The 25997-nt window shown below is 38.2% G+C and overlaps 1 protein-coding gene across 3 annotated transcripts in view; it reads right to left on the bottom strand.

Annotated features, from left to right (window-relative positions):
- BABAM2 (BRISC and BRCA1 A complex member 2) overlaps window positions 1–25997 on the bottom strand; it is a 166772-nt gene that overhangs the window by 124636 nt on the left and 16139 nt on the right. For all 3 annotated transcript variants that reach the window (XM_065679442.1, XM_065679440.1, XM_065679443.1), the window contains exons 3-4: window positions 22690–22766; window positions 12409–12503 (exon numbers count right to left, since the gene is read on the bottom strand). In XM_065679442.1, coding sequence (XP_065535514.1) covers window positions 12409–12503; window positions 22690–22766 — 172 coding nt within the window. The remainder of the gene's footprint in view (window positions 1–12408; window positions 12504–22689; window positions 22767–25997) is intronic.

Genomic DNA, 25997 nt, shown 5'->3' with positions numbered 1-25997 from the left:
GTAAGTGAACTCTGCAGTGCAAACTCTCCAAGTTTCTCGTAAGTTAGCCAGCTAGACTGAAAGTGGCCCACTGTACAACAATATACAAGTATGAATCAACTCAGACTGTGCATCTTCAACTAGACCTGCATTCATGCTTGTCTCATATGAAGGCTTATATTCACATCTCAGATTGGTTATGACCATTTTTATTGCTATAATTTTTTCAGCTTATCATAGAACATACCTGTCATCTCTGAGCACATGCATGGAGGCTCAGTTAAACAGTTCTCTTCTGTCTAGACACTGCTCTCATGTCTTTCCATAATTCCAAAAAACTAAGATCTTCAGATCTTAATTTCAAGCTTTTAACTGGCTTTTGGCTTGGTCATACTGCATCAGAAGATGACTATGTATTTTGGTATGCATATATACATATAAATCATATATTGTACAGTTTAGTGGCATCATAAGATGACTATGTATTTTGTTGCATTACAAAAGCCCAGTAATGTCATCAGTGACGACTGGCTAATCCCCATTTTCCCCATTAGGGAATGAACTGAAAATGTAATGGAACAAGAACTTCCATATGACAAAGCATCGATGCCCACAAGTTGTAGCTACTATCATACAGAAGATGGCCAATAATTACTTACCTATCTGTGAGTAAGCAATTCAACCTAAGGAAGCTGAGTATTCTTTTGTGGTGGAAGCTTCCCTGGCTATCACAACCTTTTTCTTTATTGGTCTATGCTTCAGGATAAGATCTTTGAGAAAATGAAAGCTCTAGACCTTAGAGTAATTAACCAATAGCATGTATGTCCACTAACTCTGCCCTCCACCTCATGCTGTGTGGCAATATAAAAACAATATTCATACCTAGTTGACAGTAGGCATCCATGAAAGTATGTCTACGCTAGAAATAGGCAAACTGATTCAGGAGATCTGTTCAGAAGATCTGTCACCAAAGAGCATTAAGTTGCACCAAGAAGTATAACCCCATAGATTTTGTTGGGGTGCAAAGTCAATCTTCAATTTCTCCGGCTTTTGATCCTGTCTCCCGACAGCAGTTGGTTCCATAGCAAGTAAGCAGTTTGACTCAGAAAGGGTTTAGGCCATAAAACACAAACAAGGTTCTGAGAAAACGAATACACTTAAGAGTGTGTATAAAGAGGCAAAGATATTGTAAGGCCACCCACAGTGAAAATGAAGCCATTTCAACAGTAACTCATTTAAATGACTAGCAGTGACACCAACTGGATTTCAAGAAGAGACAAAGAAAATTTGCAGGCAGATAGTATCAGTTCCATTGAGATCTTCTTAGAGGTGAGGCAAGTGAACCCCCCTACACACACACACAAAGCAGCTTCTCAGGCCCACTAGCAGAAACATGCAGACTCCAGCTTTCCAAAGTAGCCATACTACTCAACTTCTGGCAAAGAAACCACATTTAAATTTTGTTCTGGAACATTTTGTGCTTTGCAATCTTTCCTTTATCCTTCCAAAAATCTAGCTGAGAACCTATGCGAACCACTCAGTGTCTGTGATTACCTATTCCTCCTTTTTTAGAACATAATGCACCTCATGTTCCATGAGCAGCTAACTCATAGCCTCCTTCACAGGTTATTGCTTATTTCATAACTCCAGGCAACGTCTGCAGTGAAGTATAATTCTACGCTATCAGAAAGAAAATACGATAATTTCTAATTGATCTGAAGTTGTTTTTCTTTGAAAATGTGTTTAAATATCCAGGTTGCCAGAATATCTTCCAGGAATGTGATTTTAAAGAAGACAGATTGTAACTGTTTTTCCTGGCTATACTACAGGAAACAACACCAAGATCTTATTTTAAGTTAGTGTACTTTTATATTTCTAAGCAAGAAATTAACTTCCATGAGAAAGAAATCGGTAAACAAAACCTCCCGAGCCCGTAACAGTGGTAATGCATCTCTACGGATCTTTCATCCAGAATTATCATAAAGAATAATGCAAGTACAGATTTGCATTTTGTTTATATCCCTGCACACTACACGCACGCAACTTGCGCTCTGCAGTGGCTTAAAATCAGTACCAAAGGGAGTTTCTACCTGAAAGAGGAAAGATCACACTGACATTAGCACTTGAGCTCCGCATAAATACAGAGGAGATACGTAGAGGTCCAGAGGGTACGGCATTAGTCTAGAAACCGGGATACCTGGTTTCAGTTCCTACTTCGCTATAATCTTCCTGGGCCACCACGGGAAATTGCTCACAGAGAAAGGCACAGGATCATTATCTGCCATATGCTCACATCTTTCTATCAACAGATATTTTTCACAGTATTTGCAGGGCTGGAGTGTTAGAACAACTTCAAAGGCTTCAGTTTCTTAGCAGCCAGCACTTAAACATCCTACAGGCTGCAGCTTCAAATCAATCACTGTAAACCTACATGCCATCTACTTGTCATCTTATTTTCACAGGTTCTTCGAATCCCCCTCCCCCAAAGCACCACTGGAACAACTTTCTGGAGTGATCTGCTGAAAAATGATCATTTTTGGGCACAAGCAAACATCAAAACTTAACATTTCATAAAAACAGTTCAACTCAGGAGCGTTTCTGTCATAGCAAATACAACCGAAAAACTTACAGACCCTGTGTGCTCTACGAGCTCTTGTGTATAACAGATAAAAAGTTATAAAGATATTAAAAAGTTGTAAAAGAAGATATTAAAAGCTTTGCATAAAGCAAAGCTTGGGATAATCAAAATTTACTTTATTTTTTAAGTTTTAGTGAGGGGCCATGAAAACTGGATGCAGAAATTACAGCAGCTTATAAATGCTTAGCTCTAATCTCAAATACCTGAAGGCCTTAAACTAGCATGAAAATGCAGAGCAGGAAAAAAAATGCATTAAGAAACGAATTCTGCTTTTGGAAAGCACCTTACATTTTGTATAAAATTATCTTCCCTCTTTTCTTCCACTGGACACACAGTGTGATTCTTGATTGATGATCCCATACCAAAAGCAACTCTAAAATAAACCCCAGCAAATCTGACACATGGAAGACACTCCTCTGTATTCACCTAGAATATGTGCATCACTTTGTCTCTCCAAAAGGAGAGGCAAAAAGGAGCAAACTGAACTTCCAAAGGTTACTACAGATTACTCCTATGCCCTGCTGTAGGAGCAGTTAAGATAGAGCTGATCTTTGCTAAGGGTGCTATGGAGATGCAGAAACTGTGAAGCTAAGCCCAGGAGAGCATTTTTAAGTTGTGCACTCTTCCTTAAAAAAGTCTGCCTGTTTCTCCCACAGAGCTCTCTTACAGATTAATCAGACCCTTAAAAGCTACAACTGCCTACTGTCAAAGAGAGTACAATGCTATCTAATTAATCTCCTAAAGACTTGGCACGCAGAAGAATTTCTTGCCCTACTTTGCTAAGGGATTAGAGCAAGTTTTGCTCCTTTCCAGACCTCCCAGCACACCTCTCTTGGAAAGCAGATGGTACCTTTATCTGTTCCAAGAAGGAATTTCTTAATTCCCTCAGCACGTATAAAATAATTCCTCGGATAGGGAATCCAATGAACTAATCATTAGTTAATCCATGTGAGTACACAACATTTTTCTCCCTTGGGAGTCGATTACCAGAGGCGTACACATTTAACGAGACATGGCAAGTAAAAGGAACAAAGCATGAAGATTCATTTCAAGACAATACATATGCATGGGCATCTTCTATCTAAAGATTTACTCGTCATGCACTGATGGTAGTGTGAACAGGCTCCAACTCTTCAGACCCTCAGTGATCCAGAGAACAGACCACTGTCTCAATGTTAACACTTCACCTCAAGAGCCCCTTTTTAAACAGCAAGTCTTTCACTCTTACCACAATTTCACCTCCAACATGACACCATCTGCCTGAAGAGTCTTTTGTTTGCTCAATCTTGTTGCTTCCTCGGGCAACCATTAGTGATAACAGAGAAAGTTGTGCTTCTTGGGGGAAAAACTGATGCCTATTGAATATAAGGGGAAGAGACAGTGAAGGAGACTAGGGCATTACTAGATCAACCTGAGTGGCCACAAAAGAAAGACTTGCTGGAGAGAAAGACATTCACAGTGTTAATAATGGCAATGTAATACACTGAGAAAATCTGAGCAAGTTCTGCAGCTTCTTCCGAGCACTTTCTAAAACTATCTTCACAAAGTCTAGAAATCCCTTTAAGTGTTCCTACAGAAAAGGAGTAACAGTTAATACACAGTGATCATATTGGAATAGATAGCACTAGATTTAGATGCCTTTAAATCAGGCAGTGGAAGAGTTGCTATGCATAGCTCCTTAAATGCGAAATGGTGAAAAGTCTCTTAATTGGTCAAAGTCTCTGAAAACTGGTAAAAAACATAAGCCAAAAGAGGAGCTTTTGCTTTGTCTTCATCAGTTGCAAGTTGCCCTTGTGAAAATACTGAGCAACATAAGCAACTGATGTTGGGAGGAAGCAAGTCACAGACCCAACAGTCATTGCCTACAAGAATAACTGCAGATTCAATGACTTCAACTCTCCCTTAAAGAATATTTGAGGCCATACTGTGTGTCCCCCCCCATTTGTTATCTAACATTAACTACACAGTTCACAACTTCAATTTTTCTCTTGTTCATATTGACAGACTTCACTTACCCTTAAGGCAAGAGACATTAGTACAAGGTACTAATACAGATTGCCTATCTCTGATGGGGTATTATATCACAGCCTGTAGAGTAAGTGGTCTGGAGGACCTTCAAATGTTGAAATGCGCTTCCAGAGGAAATCTGGAAACATCTGGATTAAGTTCCATAGTGAGATGGATTGCCTAGCACTCTTAAAGAGTTTGCACATAAACACAGTCAAAACCCCTGAAGAACTGGAAGGAACACCAGGAAGATGGAAATAGAGAGTACCTAACTGGATGAGTAAATTAAATAAAGCACAAATTAAATAAAAAGAGGTTAAAGAAAAAAAACCACCATGAAGTTTGAAATGTACTCAGATTTCAGTCATGCACGGGTACCTTGCTGAAAAGCATAAGAAGAACATGTATTGGCAAAGCTACCTAGCACAGCTTCAGCTGTATAGGGAGTATAAGTTTAGGCACTAGCCTAAGCTTCAGCTTGTGCACCAGCTCACTGACAGCCTGCTCAGCTCCCCCTCACACCCAGAATTAGAAGCAAGCTTGTCCCACCACTAGCCTTTCAGTCTCCAGGGATCAGAGAAGAGCAAAGATGAGCCCATGATCCCTCCTGCCATGAAAGAATTAAGAGATGAGTGATGATTTTGTAAGTGCCCATATGGCAGCTCTCAGCTAAGACTAATACCTACGTATATTAAGTGTTCCTTCATCACCTACCAGGTCTTCAGGATCTGCTATTCATTTTACATTTAGAGGAGCAACTCAAGCTCAGCAGCAACTTTTGCCCACCTAAGAAATTAGTTAATTCATTGAGTAATCAAGAGTAATTCAACATGAATTCAAGAGAGAATCCAGGAACTCATGAGGCCAGAACTCTGGGCTCAGGTATAAGCTAAACAGACATAAGCTTGAAAGAAATGTAAGCCTAAACATCTTTTTCAGCCTTTACAGTAAGATTTAAGCATCTGTTATTCTGGTCCAACCTTCCGGATCACCTAACTCTGTGACCTTGAGAAAGATGGTCAGACTCATGTGACAAATGAAAATAAACTCTTTTACTTTTTTTAAAGTAATATACACCATGAATGGAAAGTCATTAAATGTTTTTTTCCCTATTTTGCTAGTCTACAATCATTAAGTCTCTCATCTTACGCACGTCAGTTAGTATGGCAGAAAAATATTTTCTCCCAATTTGCCATCCTTCAGTCAAATGATCCATACACATTCCTAATGTTCTCCTGAAACTAGCATTTCCTGAACTGAAATACTATATTTTAAAAGCTAATATTTGAGATTTTCCACATTTTAGGGAGGAACTGCATTATCAGAAAAGCTTGTGCCACAAAATGAAAGGAACTGTTTCCCCACTGAGCCCTTCAGAGAACTAATGGCATTAATTTTGCATTCTATGCTAGCAAGATTAGAACAAGAAAGGCAAAACTACCTGGCTTATCAGGTATTTTCTTCCCTACAAACAGTGGACCTTTTCCCCAACTTCTGGATTTCCTAGGGGAAAAGTCCAGCCAAAATGCTGTGATTAACTAAAGCAGAACTACGGATCTCAGCATATTCTCTTCTGCTTACACTTTGAGACAGAAAGCCAAGGTTTGTAAACTGTGCTAGGAAATGCGGAGAGCTTGGAAAACAAAAGTAAGGTAAATATATACAACGATTTAGATGAATATAAAATCGCAAAGTAATACAATGTAGCTAACTCCCTCTCAGCCCTGTAAATATAGACATTTTGGACTAAGAGGGCAAATAAAACGGAAAAGTTAGAAGAGACATTCAGAACACTAAAACAAGGAGAAAAAAAGAGTAATTTCCCATTATAGAAAGGCCTTGAAGGAAGAGTAAATAGAAAGATGATAGGAAAACCTTGTTTTCTGTCATTGTCTTGAATTCCTTCTGCTGAACTGTACCACACAGCTACACAGACTATCCTAACCCTCACTCTCGGCACCGTATGACTTCTCAAAAGGACTTCCTGGATTCTGGCCTCACACAGGTTATAGTCAAGCTGACCAGGCCACCCCAGGAGACAATTCCCAGCCAAATATTTGGGGATTTTAAACCAGGTACAAGCACAGCAAAAATAAAAGGCAGAAAGCCTATGCCTGGTTTGTGACAGCCCTTGTTAGCTGCATCAAGGATGAAAAAATGAGGATTGCCTGGGGGAACTGCATGGAGCTCAGACATCAAACCTAGACCAAAATACACCCAAAATTAGATCCTTTCAGGTCTGGCTTAAAGAGCAATAACTCTATGGTTTGAAAACATGGACAAAAACGTATACCATAAAAGCCAACAATATTGGCCAAAAGGTCCTCTTGCTGGGAAAGTTCCTGAGTTAAATTACTCTTCTGATGGTATAAAACGTGGCTCTGTTACCACTGCCTATTCATAAAACACAAACATCAGCAACCATACGCATTTACCATGTATATGTGTACATATATGCACACATACATCCCCAATACATAAAAATGGGTAGGATCGACATAGAAGGACAGGAATAAACAGTTTTCAGAACTCACATTTGTTTTAGAAAATCAAACAGCAAATAGCACTGGATTATAAATCATCAAAACACATCTTGACATAGAAAGCCAGGACATGACTAAAAAGTGAACACAAAAATTAGGAATATAAAGAAGTTTAAAACAAGAAAAAAAAAAGTCTAAAAAGATGCAGGATCCAATCCCACATTCTGTTTCACTTAAATTCCCCAAGTTCAACTGAAAACAAAGTAATTTAAGGCTTTCAGTACAAGTGTAACAGGTTAGAGGTCCAAGAATGAAATTTGCTGCTGCCATACCAAATAAAGCAAGCAGAAGTGACAGTAATCCAAAATAATTTGAACTTACCCACACATTTCCCAGACAAAGAGAACCCGTTGCATGATTTTAAAGTTTAATGTCATACTCTGAAAACAATCGTGCTCATTGCTCTTATGTGGGGCTTTCATACTAGAACACGTAACACCTGCGTCTTTGCCAATATTACAACAGGCTTTTTAGAACAAAATAGTTCAAATGTCATTAGCTAACATAAGGGGTATTTGGGCTTTTTTGTAGTTACTGTGAGCATAGGAACAATTGATGCTGTTAAACATCAGTCTCATGCACCTGATAGTAAATGAACAATAGTTACGGAATAGGGAGATATTTAAAGGATCTCTACGCTACTCATTAAAAGCTAAATCAGCAAGTTGACAGTAATAATGATTAAGATTCTGAACACAGCTATAGAAAGCAATACAGCCTTCATGACAGTCATCATATAGCCAAATGATAAATATGGAGTCTAATAACTACAAATACAAGAACTTAAAATAAACATTGTTTTACAGAAGATATAGAGCATGACAGCCAACTCATTCAATGTGCACAATTAGCTGAATCAACTCTACAGCGACTGAAATGTGCAGTCAGTAATAACAATTAGACAAAGGGAAACGATCCTCCCAATACTATGCATGGGCACGAGAATAGCAGTGGCCCATTCTCTGAAGTTCTGTGATGGCAGTGCCCTCCTCCCTCTCCCACACCAATGCATGTCACTAACACTAAGTATTCCCATATAGGCTATCCCACAAGGACCTCATTCAGCACTTACTAAGCTTCAGGAAATGCTAATGTCCTCTTGCCTCCGTGCTCAATGAGGCTAATGGAGCCTTTTTAATATCAATGGGTGGGCACAATAATTCTGGGAAGACTAACTGGAGACCTGAAGTAGGATGCTAAGAAACCCAAATCCTCAAACTGACAGTTAGCTTGCATGTACTGCTATTGTCTCCTCTTTGCCAAACAGAATATATTTCAAAATCACTGGAAAACTGGGGTTAACATTTTGCATAGGCACTCCAGTTATTAACTGGCTCACATTAACAATCAACTAGGCTAACATAACAAACAATTCTTGTTACTCAAACTGGCGTCATTGTAATGAGCTCCAAATTAATCTCATCCGCACACAATCACTAATCTTGTTTTGTGCCAACTGAATTTTTAATCAGAACCGAGTGAATCATAGGTTGTTTTTAAAATACATCTCTAATACTTGTTGTCCAAAATGAATAAACACTAGAGCAGGGAAGAAGCTTTTTATTTACATTGAGAGAAGCTGATCTTATTTATGCATACTATACACAAGTATCGAATGCATGCAACAGCTGAGTACCTTTTTAATGAAAATTAAAAAATAAACAAGTCTGTTTCTAGTGTGAATAGCATCATCAACCTGAAGAATTTAGCCCTCTGACTGTAATTGAAACTGTATTATTAAAAAAAAACCAACCCAAAATATAAGGAACAGTTGCCCCTCTGTTAAGTTGTTCCTCGATGTCTACATCTTTCTAGAGTAAGATCAGAATGCAGACCCATCAGACCCTGTGACCAGCAGGGTAAGTACTTCTGGTAAGGCATTTAAACAAGCATATATTTTGCAGTGCTAAACTTGAGATTCAACAGGAGTTTCAAACTGAAGTGACTTCTAATATTTGTGCAAGACATAGAAGCAAAACTGAGTTTCAATTAGCATTTTCAACTTGATTCTGTGATTGCAATACCAATTTAACAAAGCAGTTGATTAGCTCTCCTTATTAACACAGGAGCACTCAATGTATCACCCCAGTGCGGAAACACTGGCCCAACTATTTAGGAATTCTTCAGGAAAAAAACCCCACAGAAACAAACCATAGTATGAAGTCTTCACCTACAGCATCTACTTTTTAAAATGCAGTATTTATGGAATCTTGTTTTAGCTGTCTGCCTATAAGCTGCTTAACTGAACACCTGTTAGCATGCTTGGTGAAAACCTAACTCGAAGGTCTGCCCATGGCCATGGAAACTGAAGGAATGACTGAAGCCATCTGCAGCACAGCCATTCAAATGTCTTCAGGGAGCTCTGCTGACAGCCTCTATTAAAGCCACATAAGCTTGAGGAATCTGGAGTACCTGGTTCTCATTTCAAGCTAAGCATAATGCCTGACTCAAGGCATGTAAGAGTCTGATGACTTCTGCTTGGCAGACAAGACATTCAGGCAGATGAGAGCAGTGCAGGAAGGCTCAACATCAGAATTCCCACAGATCCAGCTGTACATATTACTTAGACACTGCACTCCTCATTTAATGCCATCTACATGCTTTTGTGCATGGCAGATTTTGCTTTGATTGCCAGGAACCATTGCATCAAAAGTATCGGAAGATTGCTCAAGATTAAGAGCATTAAATCACATTCAAGATGCTAATCTATTTTTATTTATATTTAGTAGAAAGACATAGTAACGCACAAAAGAATCCTGTTAATATCTTAGAATTCAATTAAAATTATCTTCATTAAACAGCTCTGAGATTTGTGGAAAAAAGGACTTATTCAAATATTTAGCATAACTGTTACTGTAACATTCTGAAGAAAAACTCTGCAAACCATGTTGAACACTAAAAGGCAAATGCAAAAGCAAAAATACTCCATATAGACCACAGCTGCAAGGTAGAGATAATGCACTGCGATAATATCAGGATGGACTGCAAAAGAATGACCAAGAACCTTATCAAAAAAGGTTACATTTACACAGTGAATACTATAGCAAGGTATAATGACCAAAAGAATGCTGTTGACTTGCAAATTTCCTTTTTGGTTTCTTTTTAATTAATTTTAAAATAGGCTGGTTCATATATCATCACCTATCAAGGAGCAAATGGCTCTTCAAGATGCTATTCAACAAAGAGGATGGGCAGTCTGATCTGTGCTTAGGCAGGAGAAAAACAACACTCCCAAAAGGAGCATCATTAATGAATAATGTAGGAAAGAAAGGAAGAAAGCTAAAGAAGTTTTTATCCTTGCTAATGACTTCTTTTCACATGAGAAATATGGCACCATATCACTCCCAGAAAGCTTCTCCATCTGAATAGCATTTCTGCAAGATGCCACAAATTGTCTTTATTTAATATCTCGGTTTCTATTTGTTATTAATTTCAGCTTTTCAGTACATTAAAAAGTGCTCCTCTTCCTTTAACATGAAGTGTAGAAAGTGGTTGTTAGAATGAATACTTGTCAGGAAGTTGTAAGACTGTGAAAAAACAAAACATAAAAAGGGGAGAATAGGAGAAGCAGTAAATAAAAGAGTGTAAAAATAATTCTAGATTTATCATATAAAGAAAAACCTTTCCTATAAATGACTAACAAATAACTCCTCAGCAGCAGCCTGCCTGCTTCCCAAAAGACCCTGCAAGCTTAACAGCAAAGTGACTGGGAATAGAAGACATTCACCTTTTAAAAATTCTGCTAGGCAAGCTAAAAATAATTATTAAAACTCATTATTTTAAGATTGTGTAGCTTCTTAATATAACTTTCTGTGAAGTGAATAAAGCTAACACCAAAAAAGAACACATCTGTCACATCGCATGTGAAGGACGTGTTCAACTCTGTGGCCACTGCTTTGTGTTCATCCACCACAACACGTATACCCCAGCACTGAACAGTACAGCGTGACAGCCTCCAACTTGCTTTGTGGAGCTCTGGAGTCATGCTCATAAAACACAAGAGCCTGCAGGAGAGGACTATGCAAAGAGCCTAGCAAGGCCCTACACCAGGAGAAGTTCAATTAAGGAACAATTCCCAGCTGCATGTTCGTGCCAGTGACTCCCATATACCCTTACAGGCACCTTATAAAATGAAATATTTAAAGTGTCAATTGATTTTTGGTCAATTTTCTAATAAACGCTGAAAGTCCAGAGGAAATGACCAAGCAGGAATTAAGGCATACTTTTCTGACACAGCCACTAAACTCTGGAACATAACTACAAGCACCGCAGACTTACTGGAAAAAGCAAATGTGCCCAAATCCTATTGACAAATGATACTGTCAACTCAGAAACAAGGCTTCAGATATGCAAAGGCATCAGAACAGAGCCCAAAGAGAGGGGAAGAGTAAAAGAGAAAAACACTCTGGGTTTCAAAATTCCTTCTCAGAAGTTACTAAAGCCATATTAAGGTAAAGTATTTTAAAAGCATTAATAGCTTCTTATCAGACAAGGTTGGACGTGGCTTTGAGCAACCTGGTCCACTGGAAGGTGCCCCTGCTCGTGGCAGGAAGGTTGGAACTGGAGGAGCTTTAAGGCCCCTTCCAACCCAAACCATTCTGTGATTCTATGATTTTTCAAACAAGGCTTTACTACTTGTGGCTAATTTTGAATAGGCAACAAAAGCTTAGTTTCAGGTTGTGATACTTCTTTTCCACAGTAAAAAGACTGCATAAAAATATTTTATTGCTAATTCCCGACCCTCCCACCTTTTAGAAGGGCATTTCTTTGTCTTGATGGTAACACTAACACATATGAGCAGCTACCTTTCTTTGATGCAGTGGTTCCAACAACATGCAACCTGGCTCTACCCTTCCTCACAGGAAAACAGAAATCAACATCACTACACACAATTATGCTACTTTCTAAATGCTTTTTAAAGACACAATTGATAATCCTTTCTGATGAGACAGACCTTTTAAGATGGGCAAATATTAAACAGACATCTTCTTAAAGATACTCTGAATAGTTATTGTAAATGTCATCTTGATTAGCATACTTATAAAAAAAAACAACCCACATTTATGAATTCAACTTTAAATTACATTAGAAGACAAAGTGTTTATACTCACATAACAGTGAGAACAAAGGTGAGTTTTTCTCTTTATTCTGCATTGTTAGAAAATTCCTACTGCTGAAGCTATTTTAAAAAAGCCAAGTCTCCTTGCATGGTATAAGGCTCTCAAACAGTGAAGTACTCACATGCAAGGCAGAAGGATCTGGCAAAAATTCAGCATCCTCTCCAAAGATAAAATCTGGTGGCAGGTCAGGATAGTGAGCATTGAAAATTATATCCCCTGAAAAGTAATAAAGGAAAACATTGTTTGCATTTTTATGTGCTTATAAATACATAAAATATTGTACATATGATACACATTTTAATACAAAATTTGATAGCGACATTAAATATATTTCATGTATATGTCCGTATATTTTACAAAACTTCACATGCAAGATAAGCATCAGATGTTTTGGGGGATGAAGTCAAATTCCTGAGACACAGCTTCTTCCTCCTCTGCAAGCAATGAAACATGAAATACATTATTGCTTCATATCTCAAATGGCAATTCAAACACTACCGAGGGTTGCCTCAAACCATCAACTTAGAAAAGCAATCTTGTTTTTAAGAAGTGCTACATTTAGATTGCTGCGCTTGGCATATTAAGTTCAAGTCAAATGCAAACTACTAAGACTGGAGTTTTCAAAATACTGAAGCTTTCAAAACTTAGTAGCACTTACTCCTCAGTCTCCTTGCCACCCCCAACTCTTAGAAGGAAGAACATGCAGTTCAATAGGAACTATTCCAACTATCCAAATTCAGGCCAAAAGAAATGCAGTATTATGCATCTAAATGGAAAGACTAAAATTAACTAAAACCATAAAACTTCATCACAGCTTGGCACTGAGTTCTCATCTTGCCAGTGTCACAAGATACACAATTACTGATGTGATAGTGCAATGAAATATGGGTTGTATTATTTCACTAGTAAACATACTTCAGAGTTCATAAAGGTTGAGGTGGTCATCTGCATGTGAGGTCTTAAAAAACCCACCCATGATCATTCTTTCCTCTTTATGAAGATATGACAACATAACTCTGACCTTTTACATAAAGCATATTTGTGAGGTAGCAAGCATTAGAAGAAAGAAGTCAGTACGTAAACAAGACATTCAACGTGACAGTTTAAACTGCTAATATTTTGTAAACTTCTCTTGGCTCTTGCTGGAAGCAAGGATGCTGTAAAGACTAATTTGCAGAGGATAAGGGCTCACCACCAAGGGCTCACCACCAAGAAGCCAACAGCCAGGCTGCGGTAGGTATGCTCTACAGTATCACTCTAAATCATGAACTCACTGATCACGGGACTCAGTAGAACACAGGGTAGGTTTATCCTGTAAGCACTTCTTCCTTTCACAACTGTCAGGAGCACATGTAAGTATGGGACACGGCAAATAACAGAAGTCTGCCAGTTAAAACACCCAACACAGTCAACAGAAATCAATCTTTCATTTCATTTCAAAGAAGAACAAAACAGGCACAAATCCTAGAGGATACTGCATAAACTTGCAATAAGAAATGCACCTATATTAAGCAAGAGAAAATAATTACTAGATTGCCTATAGCTTAAGACAGCAACAAAGGATTAAGAAAAGTTGACATTTATTAGACTGGATAGTTCCTATGCCACCAAAACTCAATCCTTTTCTTCATATTTACTACAGTTAAAAAGTTGTGTATCACTCCTTGCAGCAACCTCACCAATTTCTACATCCAGAGCAGGCAACTCTTGAGGTTATGTGTTGAAGGAGATGGCACCTTTATACCATCTTTGATCTTTGCTTAGATAAACAGGCTCGAACCAGGACAGTTAGGTATAACTCGGAACACAGCACAATGAAAAAGCTTGGCCTGTGAGTTAGGTAACCCAGTCCTACTCTGAAGGGAAGAACTGTATCTGTGGTCTTACCATGTTCTTACGTGATGCTAAGTAACTCATTTAACACACACTTTTTGTACTGCAGCTGCCAGTTGCATGCTTTTCATTCTCTGCATTCCTGTTTTAACAGAGTTGATGAAACAGTGCACATAACTACAGCTCTGCTCACCAGGAGCTGCACTCCGACTACACAGACACTACAAAAGGCTGCTCAGAACAAAAAAAGGATCAAAATAACTGCATATTTTTCATGTTATAACTCCATATTTGATTAGTGAAAAGCTGTTATAGAGCCTTAGATCATGAGGTGGCTCCAAGACTCTTCTAAGAGTAGTGAGGCTGCCATAAACCGTATTCAAGTCTGCAAGCTCCACAGTAACAGGTGAACTTCAGCAAAGCTGCGACAGTAGGTGCAATGTGAAAGTTCAAGCAGGTACAAACTTGCTTCCCCCCAGTGTTTTCAGTTCTACAGCATGAAGTGAATTCACAGCAGCTCCCAGTACATCATCATATGCAGTGCTGCAGTATGACAGTAAACTGAAATTGGCATTATTAGTTTAAAATGCTAAGGGGTAAACTTTCACAATTTGACGTTTAGGACAGCTGCAGATCCATGCAGTGATTCCTGCTGTGGAACCAGGACCAATAGCTAAGGACAGGACCCTCTCTGACCACTCAGGTGTGATGCATGGTCATGCTGAAGTTAGGCACATCACGGTTGCAGCTGGTCAAACCAATCTACTACCTCTTTTACATGCCCATAGTTCTTTATTACTTTCTGTCACACCCCTTCTCCTACCAAGTGGTATATCACTCCTTATTCACAGTGAATGACTAACTACGCAGGTATTTTGGTTTAAGAAGCTTTCACGATCTACTGCCATCACAGAGCTACTCAGTACAAGGATCAGAATCCAGAGTCAAAATTAACACTGTGATATTTTCTGTTACTGTTACTTATAATTGCTGTAATTGCTTCTACTGGCCTAGGATAAACATGCCTCAAATCCAAATTCCCAAGTCCCTTTAGTAAAAGTAATTTTGAAACCCATGTGTATCTCAAGATTATTTTTCCCTATAGTATAGTCATAGTCCAAAACGCTACACAGTACATGGCTGAAGGGTTCTCCAGGTTTCAAAATAAGCAAAACTATTATTTCAGTGCCTGTTGATCATACAATAACAAAACACTAGCACTGAGACATACTCAGAACATTTTACAACCCCATGGAACCAATCAAACCATGCTGTTGCCCTCATTTTCTAACTAAATCAGAAACACAACACCCTCTTCCTACAGTACCATAGGTTTTTATCCAAATGTAAACCCTAATTTATTCTGCTACAATCAAACCTCACACAGGCTGGGTGACATTAAAGGCAAAGTTCGGAACAAAATGGCATTTCCACTTCAATGTAAACAGTTAGAAAAAAGCTGTGCTTTCGATCGTCAGTGGTTTTCATTCTGGCAGTTAAATACTGCAGCTTACTACTCAAGATCTAACCTTAGCTTCCACTGACTTAAAAAGGAAAAATGCATCCTCTTGGTCAAATCTTATTCTAGTAAGTCTCACTTACACCATGAATCCAAAAGCATTCATCTAGTTGCTAAGAGGAAAGAAAAAAGATCCTTTTTCTGAGCCATGTTGGACATTCACCCACATAATCCCTGGCCTCTCTTATCTTTTCTTTTCCATGCTCTCCTCTTCCACGCAGTTTCTCATAGGTCTTGCTTATTTTACCCTACTAGGACAGAAAAAGTAACACCTCTGACTCTCAGAAGCTTGGGTACTAAGGAATGAGTTTGCTCTACTCACAACTATGAGCATGAGGTATTTTCTTAAGTTATATATGCTCCACAAAAATACACCATTCAAAATCAGACTAAAGACTAAAGGGAAACAATCCTAAATCTGAATTTTATTCTTGTTAAATTCCACAAACCAGAGAAATTAAAACTGCAGTTAACAGTTTGCTTGGCAGGAGTATGACACATAAATTAAAAAATGCTTCTTTACAGTCAAATACAAGGTATTTAACCAAAACCAATGCCCAAGGCAACAGCAAATCTGGTTTTACTTCACATTAATGCTAACACTAGTCTCCGCATTGGGCTTACAAAATAGAAGTTGTTCAATATCTTGAATCGCAAGCTACCAGTTTGTCCTTACCTAGTAGAAATATACATTTTTTTTAGCAATTTACAATTACAGATTTGGTTGGAGAATTGCACGGTTTACCAGTGGTTTACCTTCCTTCAATATAACTGTGCTGCGGTGAAATCATAACATTTTCAACCAATAAAGCCATTTGCAAAATTATGGCGCTTAAAGAGTCTGAGAATGGCTACCATTTTAATTTGGAAAGCAAAACCAGCAAAACCCCCTGTATTCTCTCCCCCTCTCACCTAAATGAAACAAATACCCTTTTCTCTTGCATCTCCAGCCCACGAGTATGCAGATCCTCATGTTTCAACTGTTCTTCCCTTGACAGTGGTGTTCTCAGGGCTACTGACCATGACCATCCCACTATTAGAACAAAGGAAGCAAAACCTTCACACTTAGATTGCATTTCTCTCATTTCTATAGATATACTAGCCAATAATTACTTCAGTGGAATTACATTTCCAATTAAATACTACTACAGAATTTAAAATTACTTTAATAAAGTTAAAGCCATGGGCTCAAAGATAAATTTAGAAGAAAAGGGATGTATGGTAGATCTTTCTCTTTTCATTATCCAAAAATATTACTTTCTCCTCCTTTTATCTCCTCAGGCAAACAACATTATATTTTGAAATATTTTACATTACAGAATTTCAAAAGAAAAGATAATATGCTCCCAATGGTCAAAAAAAAATCATATTTAAATCTATAACTTCTTTAAAACACACACACACTGTTCTTCTCTCATCTATCAAAACACATAAGCAATCCTAACAAAGTAGTAAGGATTGACTTGAAGCAAGACAGGTGTAACTCTCAGAGATACTTCTTATAGTTGCTTTCCACTGGCCTCTCCTATATACAGTTTTTCCTCTCCTGAAAACTTCCTTTTTGAGATATTCTTCTTTCTTTTTGTTAACCATACCGTATATTTGGTAGTACTGAAAGATGGGGTGCCATTGCATTAACACCCCTGAAGGCAGCAAAATTAGGAAACAATGTACCAGTTAACTTCCTAAACTCTACCTTTGAGAGCACGTCAGTATTCTTCAGCTTTTACTGACACAAGAATGTCTAAGTCAGCACTAAGTATGGAGAATAAACATATGTGCCCACTGCAGCCTGGAATAAGACCAGTCTGAATGGAATTCATCATACGAAGGAGATTGACCCATTTGGCTTTTAAGAAGCAAATAAAAACCATGAATGCTACCTGATCATGAAATGCACTCACGGATGGTAAGGAAGAGTGCTGAAGCAAGGGGCCAATCCTCTGTGTAGAGTCAGTTTGGGGAAAAATTAAGAAACTGCTTTCGTTGAAAAGGAAAAGACAGTAAGTAGAATCATATTATTCATCTATGCAGAATGCTAACATATCTCTTCTAATAGCCACACAAGTTGTGGACAAAAACCACTGATCAATCCCCTCGATAAAATAATTCTTAATTCTTACCTAAACCAGCCATTGTTAACTGTCTTTGCAGGTACAAAAATAATCAGTTATTCACTACAATCTGCAACCAAGACATCAGGTCAGTGTTGTCAGCAGGACAGGATTTAAATGAACTAAATGCAGACCTGCTGACTTGTCACTGGATCCCACTATAAAGATTTTTGCTCTAGAGGCCTGAAGTCAAATATAGTAATAGACTATCTAAAAAGCCCATTATTAATTGGCTGGCAAGAAAGATACAGTTCCTGGAATGACAACACAGCTTTGGTAAATACAAAATTACTACTGGGAGAAGATACAGGAGTAATTCTATTTTTGCTGTGGTGTTGCTGTCCATCACAGGAATAAAGGCAGATGAAATTCTGTAGAGTACATTACGAGCTATATTCTTAGACCACTTAGGCAGCAAAACTGTGATTTCCTCCTCTAAGACCTGTAACTAAAATGAGTAAGACAGTAAAAAATAGAAATCAGAAGCAAAAAAGGAAAATCCAAGCTTTAAATGAGACAAAGGAAATGTTCTTTGAGATCAAGGAAATCAAAGTGGTGCCAGTAGGACCCAGAGCTGTAATCCGCTCACAGAAAAAACAGTGAAAATCAGACAGAAGATTCAAATACTAGAGTTCAAGAGGCCACAGAGAACAGTAGCATTGCAAGGGCAACACATTGTTTAATCACTGTGAAATTCCAGATGACAGCACTGAAGGACAGAAAGAGAGGGAGGGAGGCACCAGTGCCTGAAAAAGAAAATCTGAAGAGCATAGGCAAAAAAAACCTACACAAAACCAAAATACTACCAAGAGTCAGCCTCTCATCAGCAAGAAGCAGTGAAAGCTTGAGTGACAAAGGAAAAACAAAATCAAGAGATTCCAAGGTTCACTGGAAGAAAATCGCAATGACCAAGGAACTGATTCTTAATGGTATATTTTAATTATTAATAGTATTCAATAAAGACCATTACAGCTTAGAACTCTGCTTAGCCTGACAGTTTCCACTGCGGCATCTGCCTTGACGGTGTAGCAAGCAAAACCAAAATATCTGCAAGAGTTACAAAACACTTCACCTGAAAATACACAAGTACTGCTCCAGAAAGAATACCAAACTTTACTCAGCAGATACTGCTGTCCAGTTAGCAATAAAGGACAGCTCTGCATGCCACTTAAAGTAAGTTTTATCTTTGGAACACAGATTCAACCTCTTACTGGATATTACAGACAGTCTTCTTGGAGTCAAACATTACGAGATGTGAAAAATGCAAATATAAAGGAAAGCACTGAGTTTAACAAAATAGCATTAAGTGCTGGATGAACTAATAAAACAATGTCTGCCTCAGATTTTAATTGACAGTCAAGCAAGCGTAGGCTCAAATTTTCTAACCATTCTGGCCATGAAAACACAAGATTTATGGTATGACAAACTAATTTATCATAGAATCATAAAATAGTTAGTGTTGGAAAGGACCTTAAGATCATCAAGTTCCAACCCCCCTGCCACGGGCAGGGACACCTCACACTAAACCATGTCACCCAAGGCTCTGTCCAACCTGGCCTTGAATACCACCAGGGATGGAGCATTTACAACTTCCTTTGGCAACCCATTCCAGGCCTCACCACCCTCACAGTAAAGAGCTTCTTCCTTACATCCAATCTAATCTTCCCCTGTTTAAGTTTGAACCCGTTACCCCTTGTCCTGTCACTACAGTCCCTAACGAAGAGTCCCTCCTCAGCATCCTTATAAGCCCCCTAACAACACACATTGACATAGTTTTCCCTCCAGTATAAAATTGTGGTTATCTCCAAGGTCTCCAAGCTTCCTAGGTGGAGCTGAATAATATTCCAGCAGCTCGAAATACATGCAAGAGTAAGGTGAAACATGACATCTGAAAAAAAAAACCCTATTAGGTAACTAGCTGGATCTCCGGAAAACGTATTTGTTATGAACAAGCCATTGTTAACTCACAAGATGTTTACAAGATCTTACCAAAGCTGATAAAACAATTGTTTTACACTATAGGTAGTCAGCCACTGCCTTGCCTGCAAGTACTTTCTCCTTTTTCAAGAAACAGTGAATTTTCTGGTCTTTCACAAATGAGGACTGTGACTATGCAGTTATACTTCCCTAAAGTAGCAAACCAACAGTTTTCGACACACTAGGATTCATATTAGGGTATTTGTGCAGTGGCAGCGGTTATGATTGATGATATGCAAAGATCTGATCTGTTGCAAAGAGGATGTAAGACAAACCACAAAGGAACTACACACTTGAGCCTGTATTTGGTACCACATAATAAAGACCGTACATTGGTGATCTTGAGTATTTTCAGCCAATCTTTTTATTCTGGCAGAATTTCGCAACTTTCCTTTGCAGAAATATTCTGCCTTTGAAAGATAACATATCTAGCAACAGCCTACAACAAAGTATCTACAAATCTCTGGTTGCACACCATGGCCGTCTTCCCTTGCCAACATTACAGATCTAAACACAAAATTATTACAGCTTCCTCGAATCTGCTCACATCACTATTTATTCCACATGCTGTGAGACTGAACGATTGTTATTTTTAATTGCTTATATGATGTACAAAATAAAAGAACTGGGGCGGGGGGGTAAGCAGCTGGTTCCTCAATATTTAAGGCATCGTCCGTAATCGTATTTCTAAGTATTCTAACTGGCTACAGTCATTTATTATGTTCGTATAGTCCGTATTCCTATGTCCTTGCATACCGGCATTTTAATCTACTAATTTTCCTTTATGAATCTGGAACAATTATAGCCTCTACTTAAGTAAAGATGTAAAGCTTTCAGAACGTACTAGTAAGGCACTGTATGGTGATAAATAAGAGTTACTACAGTCCCACAGAAAATAAAATACTATTCTCTAAAGCAGTATCATCCAATGAAGCCTCTTTTCACCGCATCTTGATTGTTGTCATCAAACAAGCCTCGTGCAGAATCGACCACACACTGCAGGACACATGAAGACTCAACAGGTTGAGTCTGCTACACAGTATCACATTTTTTTAAACAGAAGTTTAAATAAAGACAAAAACTATCTGCATGGGAGGGTCGTTGGCTTTGTACTGTAGGTTACCCTGCTCTTGCAGGGGGGTTGGACTAGATGATCTTTTTAGGTCCCTTCCAACCCTTGGGATTCTGTGATTCTGTGATTACTTACCAAATATTCTGCATAAATGCACAGCTGTATCCTTCTTTTCTTTGAATAATTGATAGCTAGGACTTAATATTTTGTTTTTGTCTCTTGGGAATGATTAGTAAAGCCTCTTGAGCCATGATTTCATACTTTTAGAATAGATAAAAAAGTCAGAGTAGACTGATACACGAGCCTAGCTCCCCTCTCAAACACATGAGCAAACTTCTAGACCACCTTCTGGGAAAGTCAACTTTCTTTGTAAGTGCCAAATAGAAGCTTTAAAGTACTTCTAGTGATAAGAAGTTTAATTGTGTTGATTTCTATTCATAAAGAAGGGCTTTTAGCGTGCTACATAATGACAAGAAAAACTACTACAGAAGGAATACAACTTATTTAAATGTCTTGGAGAGCTCTAGCATATGTATGATGCAGTCTAAGCGGATTCTATCAAAGCAGTGTTTGAAGTGTTTACCATTTCTGTTCACACTAAGTACATGCGCCTCCAGACAGCATTATTTTCCACAGACTCCACAAGGTAGCTGAGCTTGGACAGCATCTCTACAGACTGCTTAGTCCAATCCCTCAGCCCAGAGCAGTGTCACCAAGAGCAGATTGATAAGGACCACATCCAGCTACATTTTGAGTATTTCCAAGAATGGAGAAATACAAGCTACACAAGCTCTGAACACACTGTGTTCCTCTTATTGACCACCCTCACAAAATGAGGGGGTTTTTATTACATTTAAATAGAATTTTCTGTATTTCAATTTGTGACCATTTCCCTAGAGTGAGCACCACTGAGAAGAGCCTGGCACCATCTTCTCCATTTCCCCCCATCAGGTATTGATACACACTGAAAAGATTTGCCCTGAACCTTCTCTTCTTGAGAAGCTTCAGCTCTCTTGGCCTCTTCCTTGTACATCAGAGGCTCCAGTCCCTCAGCCATTGTTGTGGTCTTTTGCTGGACTTATTCCATTATGTCCATGCATTTCTGGCACTAGATAGACCTGAACTGGACACAGTACTACAGATGTGGTTTCACCAGAGCTGCCCTAAATCTAAAATCACCAAACTTTAAATTTTACTTTATCTGAAAATTCCTCATCCCTTCTCATATTTCTGTTGTTAAGAGATAAAAACAGCACAACATTACCATTTTTCAACAACTCAAGTGTTTAGAAAACTGGTTTTTACCTTCTAAAAAGATAAAAAAGCAAATTTTATCCTAATCCTTTGAAATAAAACAAACTAATAGAAGAGTGGACAAATGAGCCAGCTATCTACAGAGCCTCCGAGGGTAAGGAGGATTTAACCACACCACTAAATCAGGAAAAAAAAGTCACATTTCTCTAATTTGGTCAATTATAGCAGTTACAGTTTAGAGACACCTAATAAAAGATCAGACCAACTACTTTTATTGGAGCTTAATAAGGAATTCTTCGTAAAAGGAAACAACACAAAGCATATACAAATCAGAAGTGAGTCTAAAAATGGTCATGGGATTGTCTTAGTCATGACATTTTATTAGAAATACTGGGAGGTGACTTTTGGCTTTCAGGATTCATGTTTTCCAATTTGTAGCATCAAGGAAGGCTGTAAACATATGTTAAAAATTAGGTGTTCTTACAGTCGCATATTCTTAGAGCTGAAGCTTTAAGAAAAAAACAACACACACAGGTATCTCAAAACTCATAAGTTAGACACACTGGAAAACTTAGTATGATATACAACATTGAAAGAAAAGCCAAGATGCAATAGCAATAGTTTTTAACTTACATTTGAGTGTTTCTCCAGCATAAGGGATATGTAGCTTAAACCGATCACAGCTAGGTCCAGGGGTCAAGGATGTACAGCTAAAAACAAAGATAAGAAAAGAATGTGCTAAGCAGTTACAGATGCAAATGCTGACATTATTCTACAGGGTAAAAACTACTGACATAATAAAGATGTTGAGAATACTAGAAATACTCATCCCTAGGATTCTAGAAAAGAAGAAAAGATGGGAAAGATGCAGGAGGCCCACCCTCGTTTGACCAGCAGTTCTCATAACAGCATAAGAAACTTTAGAATCTGTGCCAACTATCTTTTTTTTTCCCATTTTAACACAGAAAATACATACACAATTGGTTCAAGAGTGTTATTAGAATCATATATGACTCTACATGAATTAGTCAAGGCCACCAAATTCTCTACTTTGTATACAATTTTGCAGGTCACAACTCTGTCTGTGCCACAGTACCATGGTTACATGGGTTACATGCCCTCTGTCCCTGTCATCCACATAAATCTTAGTCTTAATACACAAATGTTCAGTCACTTTTACCTACACTAAGCTTTAATTTTTCCCTTGTGGAAAAGTCTCACAATAACTCTCCAGGTGAGCAAGTTTCAGCATCAGGTATTTGAGGCTGTGACAACTGAGCACGTATGTTCATGATCTGTGATTATTGCATAGCTCCTGTTTATCCAGAGCATCACAACAGCAGTTGGGCCTTACACTGATGAGCGAGTATTTTATGAACACAAAAGTCACTGAAAAACTGTTCAGCATCTAGGTCAGAAATGATCAGCTTTTTCACAAGCTTTTAAATTATGTGCAAAAACCTTTGCATAACAAAAGCACCAAAAATCTCAGCTGCAAAAGGAGAAACAGCAACACAAATTGTTTCACCAACAGGAATGGGCCCTGGAGCTGTCACCACTATGGGCTTGTAGGCATGACAGGTCCCAGTAGCAAAAATACTGGAAGCCCTCAGCAGTACATCGCTATCCAGGGATCCCGATAACCCAGAAGTCTTCTTGCTAGCCTTGTATGTTTATGGCCCCAGCACTAGCGCTAGGCTTGTTGCAAGCCACTTAAAGCTCAAAGCTATACTGGCCAACTCTGGACGAAAGAGTGGAAACAAGGTAGACAAAGGTAAAATAACTTGACTAAGCTTATATATTGGACCACTGGTAGAGCTCTAATACAAACCACTGACAATATAATGAGATAGGTTTACTGGGCCATACACACGCTAAAGGATAAAAGATGAGTAAGCGAAAAAGTAAAATCTTTCATCCTACCTTATCAGGCAGAAACACAACTCCTGCAGCTCTGCTTTACCTCAGAAGAGGCATCACAGCAAACAGGGCAATGCTAATTCTCATCAGCATACTCTAAATGCTTTAGAGAGCCATTTTTCTCAGACACTGGCTCTACACTCTCTTCTCTTGACACTTGCGAGTTAAGGACACCACAGGCAGAAAATTTGAGACTGTTTTTATTCAGTGAGCTACATTTACTACTTAACCAGATTTCTGCCCACATTCAGTTTCATCAAAAAGAAGCAACCAACTCTGGATCAATTAACTTAGATGAAGTTTTGACAAAAAATACTAGAAAACATAAGGAAATCACTTATGGACACCTAGAATCTAACACAGATGCAATTAATAGCCTACACTGATCCAACAATACACTACATTTCTTTCAGTATCATTACAGAAATTAGAACACTGTCCTTGCAAATAAAAGGGAAGCAACAATGCCCTATCTTCACTTCAGAAATGTCTTGTGAGAGCACCATGCAAATGATTTAGAGAAACAATATACATACAACTAATATTAGATGTGTGCAGAGCTGACTGGAAAGCAAGTTTCAAAACAGATTAGTTCACATCTTGCTCCACCTAGGAAGAATGAACTCACTGGGTTTTTTCTGGTATAATACTACCTCACATTTCATTGAAAGACTGATGATGGAAAAGGGATGCTGTTTATAAAACAGGCCAACAATGCTACACAAAAGGGAATGCAGCATGCTGGATGACAGGACCAGGGCTGGAAAATGTTTAGATTTAATAGTCTGAATTACTTCTTTATGAATTACATCTAGGTAAGGCTTAGCCAGAATCGTAAAGCACCACCATTATCACTGGGAGTAACATCAGTTTGAGAATATGAAAGACTGAAGCTTTAGTGCAACAGAAACAACAAAAGAATATATTTTTTCAAAGATGCCTTTTTTTTTTAGTAGGTGAGAACAGCAAAACAGGAGTGCCCATCAGTATAGTGCTTTAATGGCTGTCGATTAGTTTAACAGCCATAGATATGAAAGTATTATCTAATTTCAAGTAATTTCTAAGGCTAACATCATGTGTAAGGCCAATTCTAGGAAGCACACAAAAAAAGTGAAACAAAAAACTCCTTTGCGGGTTCAAAACTATCTCTGCAGCATCCGTTAATATTTAATGGAAGATTCTTTCAAGGTATCATAGGTCACAGTCTGAGACGCATTTCTCAAATACCATCAAAATAACTTTGTTGTTAGCTTCTTAGCAGACAAAAAACTTTCTGATCCTGCAAATACCCTACAGTTTTTACTTTTAGTACAATGGGCCATTTGGAAATACTTAGGGAAAGTAGAATATTCTATAACATCAAAATAAAAGCCTGATTTAATGGCAAATGTCCCTAAAAGCAATACTAAGTACTTTACCTAGATTACTGAACTCCACTAGAGATGTTTTTAATTTTACTGGTATAGAAGTGGTAGAAAGTGACAGTATTCACAGTCTTTCCTTCGTTCTTTCCCAGATTACTCTGGCTAGGCTGTGCAAGAGGCTTCAATAACTGTGACAGGCTGAGCAACCAAGCACAAACCTTACATGCATCCGTTTGAGAGAAGGCAGCTACATTTTAGTATAAGCAGTAAAAGAACAAAACTTATAAGGCAAATCAAAACTTTGGTATATCTACCAATCTATATGTGACCTTATTTCAACAGATAGCCACAGATAATGGCCTGGCTATGGACATCTGCTTGAATTTCCTTAATACACAGAACCTCTTATAATTACAAACGCACCCAACCCAGAAGCATGACCTCTCTCTCCTCCAAAGTATAAGATTTTACATTTGCTGATCCTTTTAATTAATGTGGCCCACAAAAAAAGTCATGGTGAAATGGAATTACTTTTAACAAGGTCTGTTAAACATTATCTGTTGTCCTTTTTTCACAGGAAATTGACAGATAGAACAGTAATACCTCATGTTGAATATTAATTTCAGAAGCTGACTCCATCTCATGATGAATGATGTG

Source organism: Lathamus discolor, chromosome 5, assembly GCF_037157495.1.
Source record: "Lathamus discolor isolate bLatDis1 chromosome 5, bLatDis1.hap1, whole genome shotgun sequence".
Taxonomy (NCBI): domain Eukaryota; kingdom Metazoa; phylum Chordata; class Aves; order Psittaciformes; family Psittacidae; genus Lathamus; species Lathamus discolor.
Note: the sequence above shows the minus strand (reverse complement) of the source record. Positions and strands in the feature narration are given on the sequence as shown.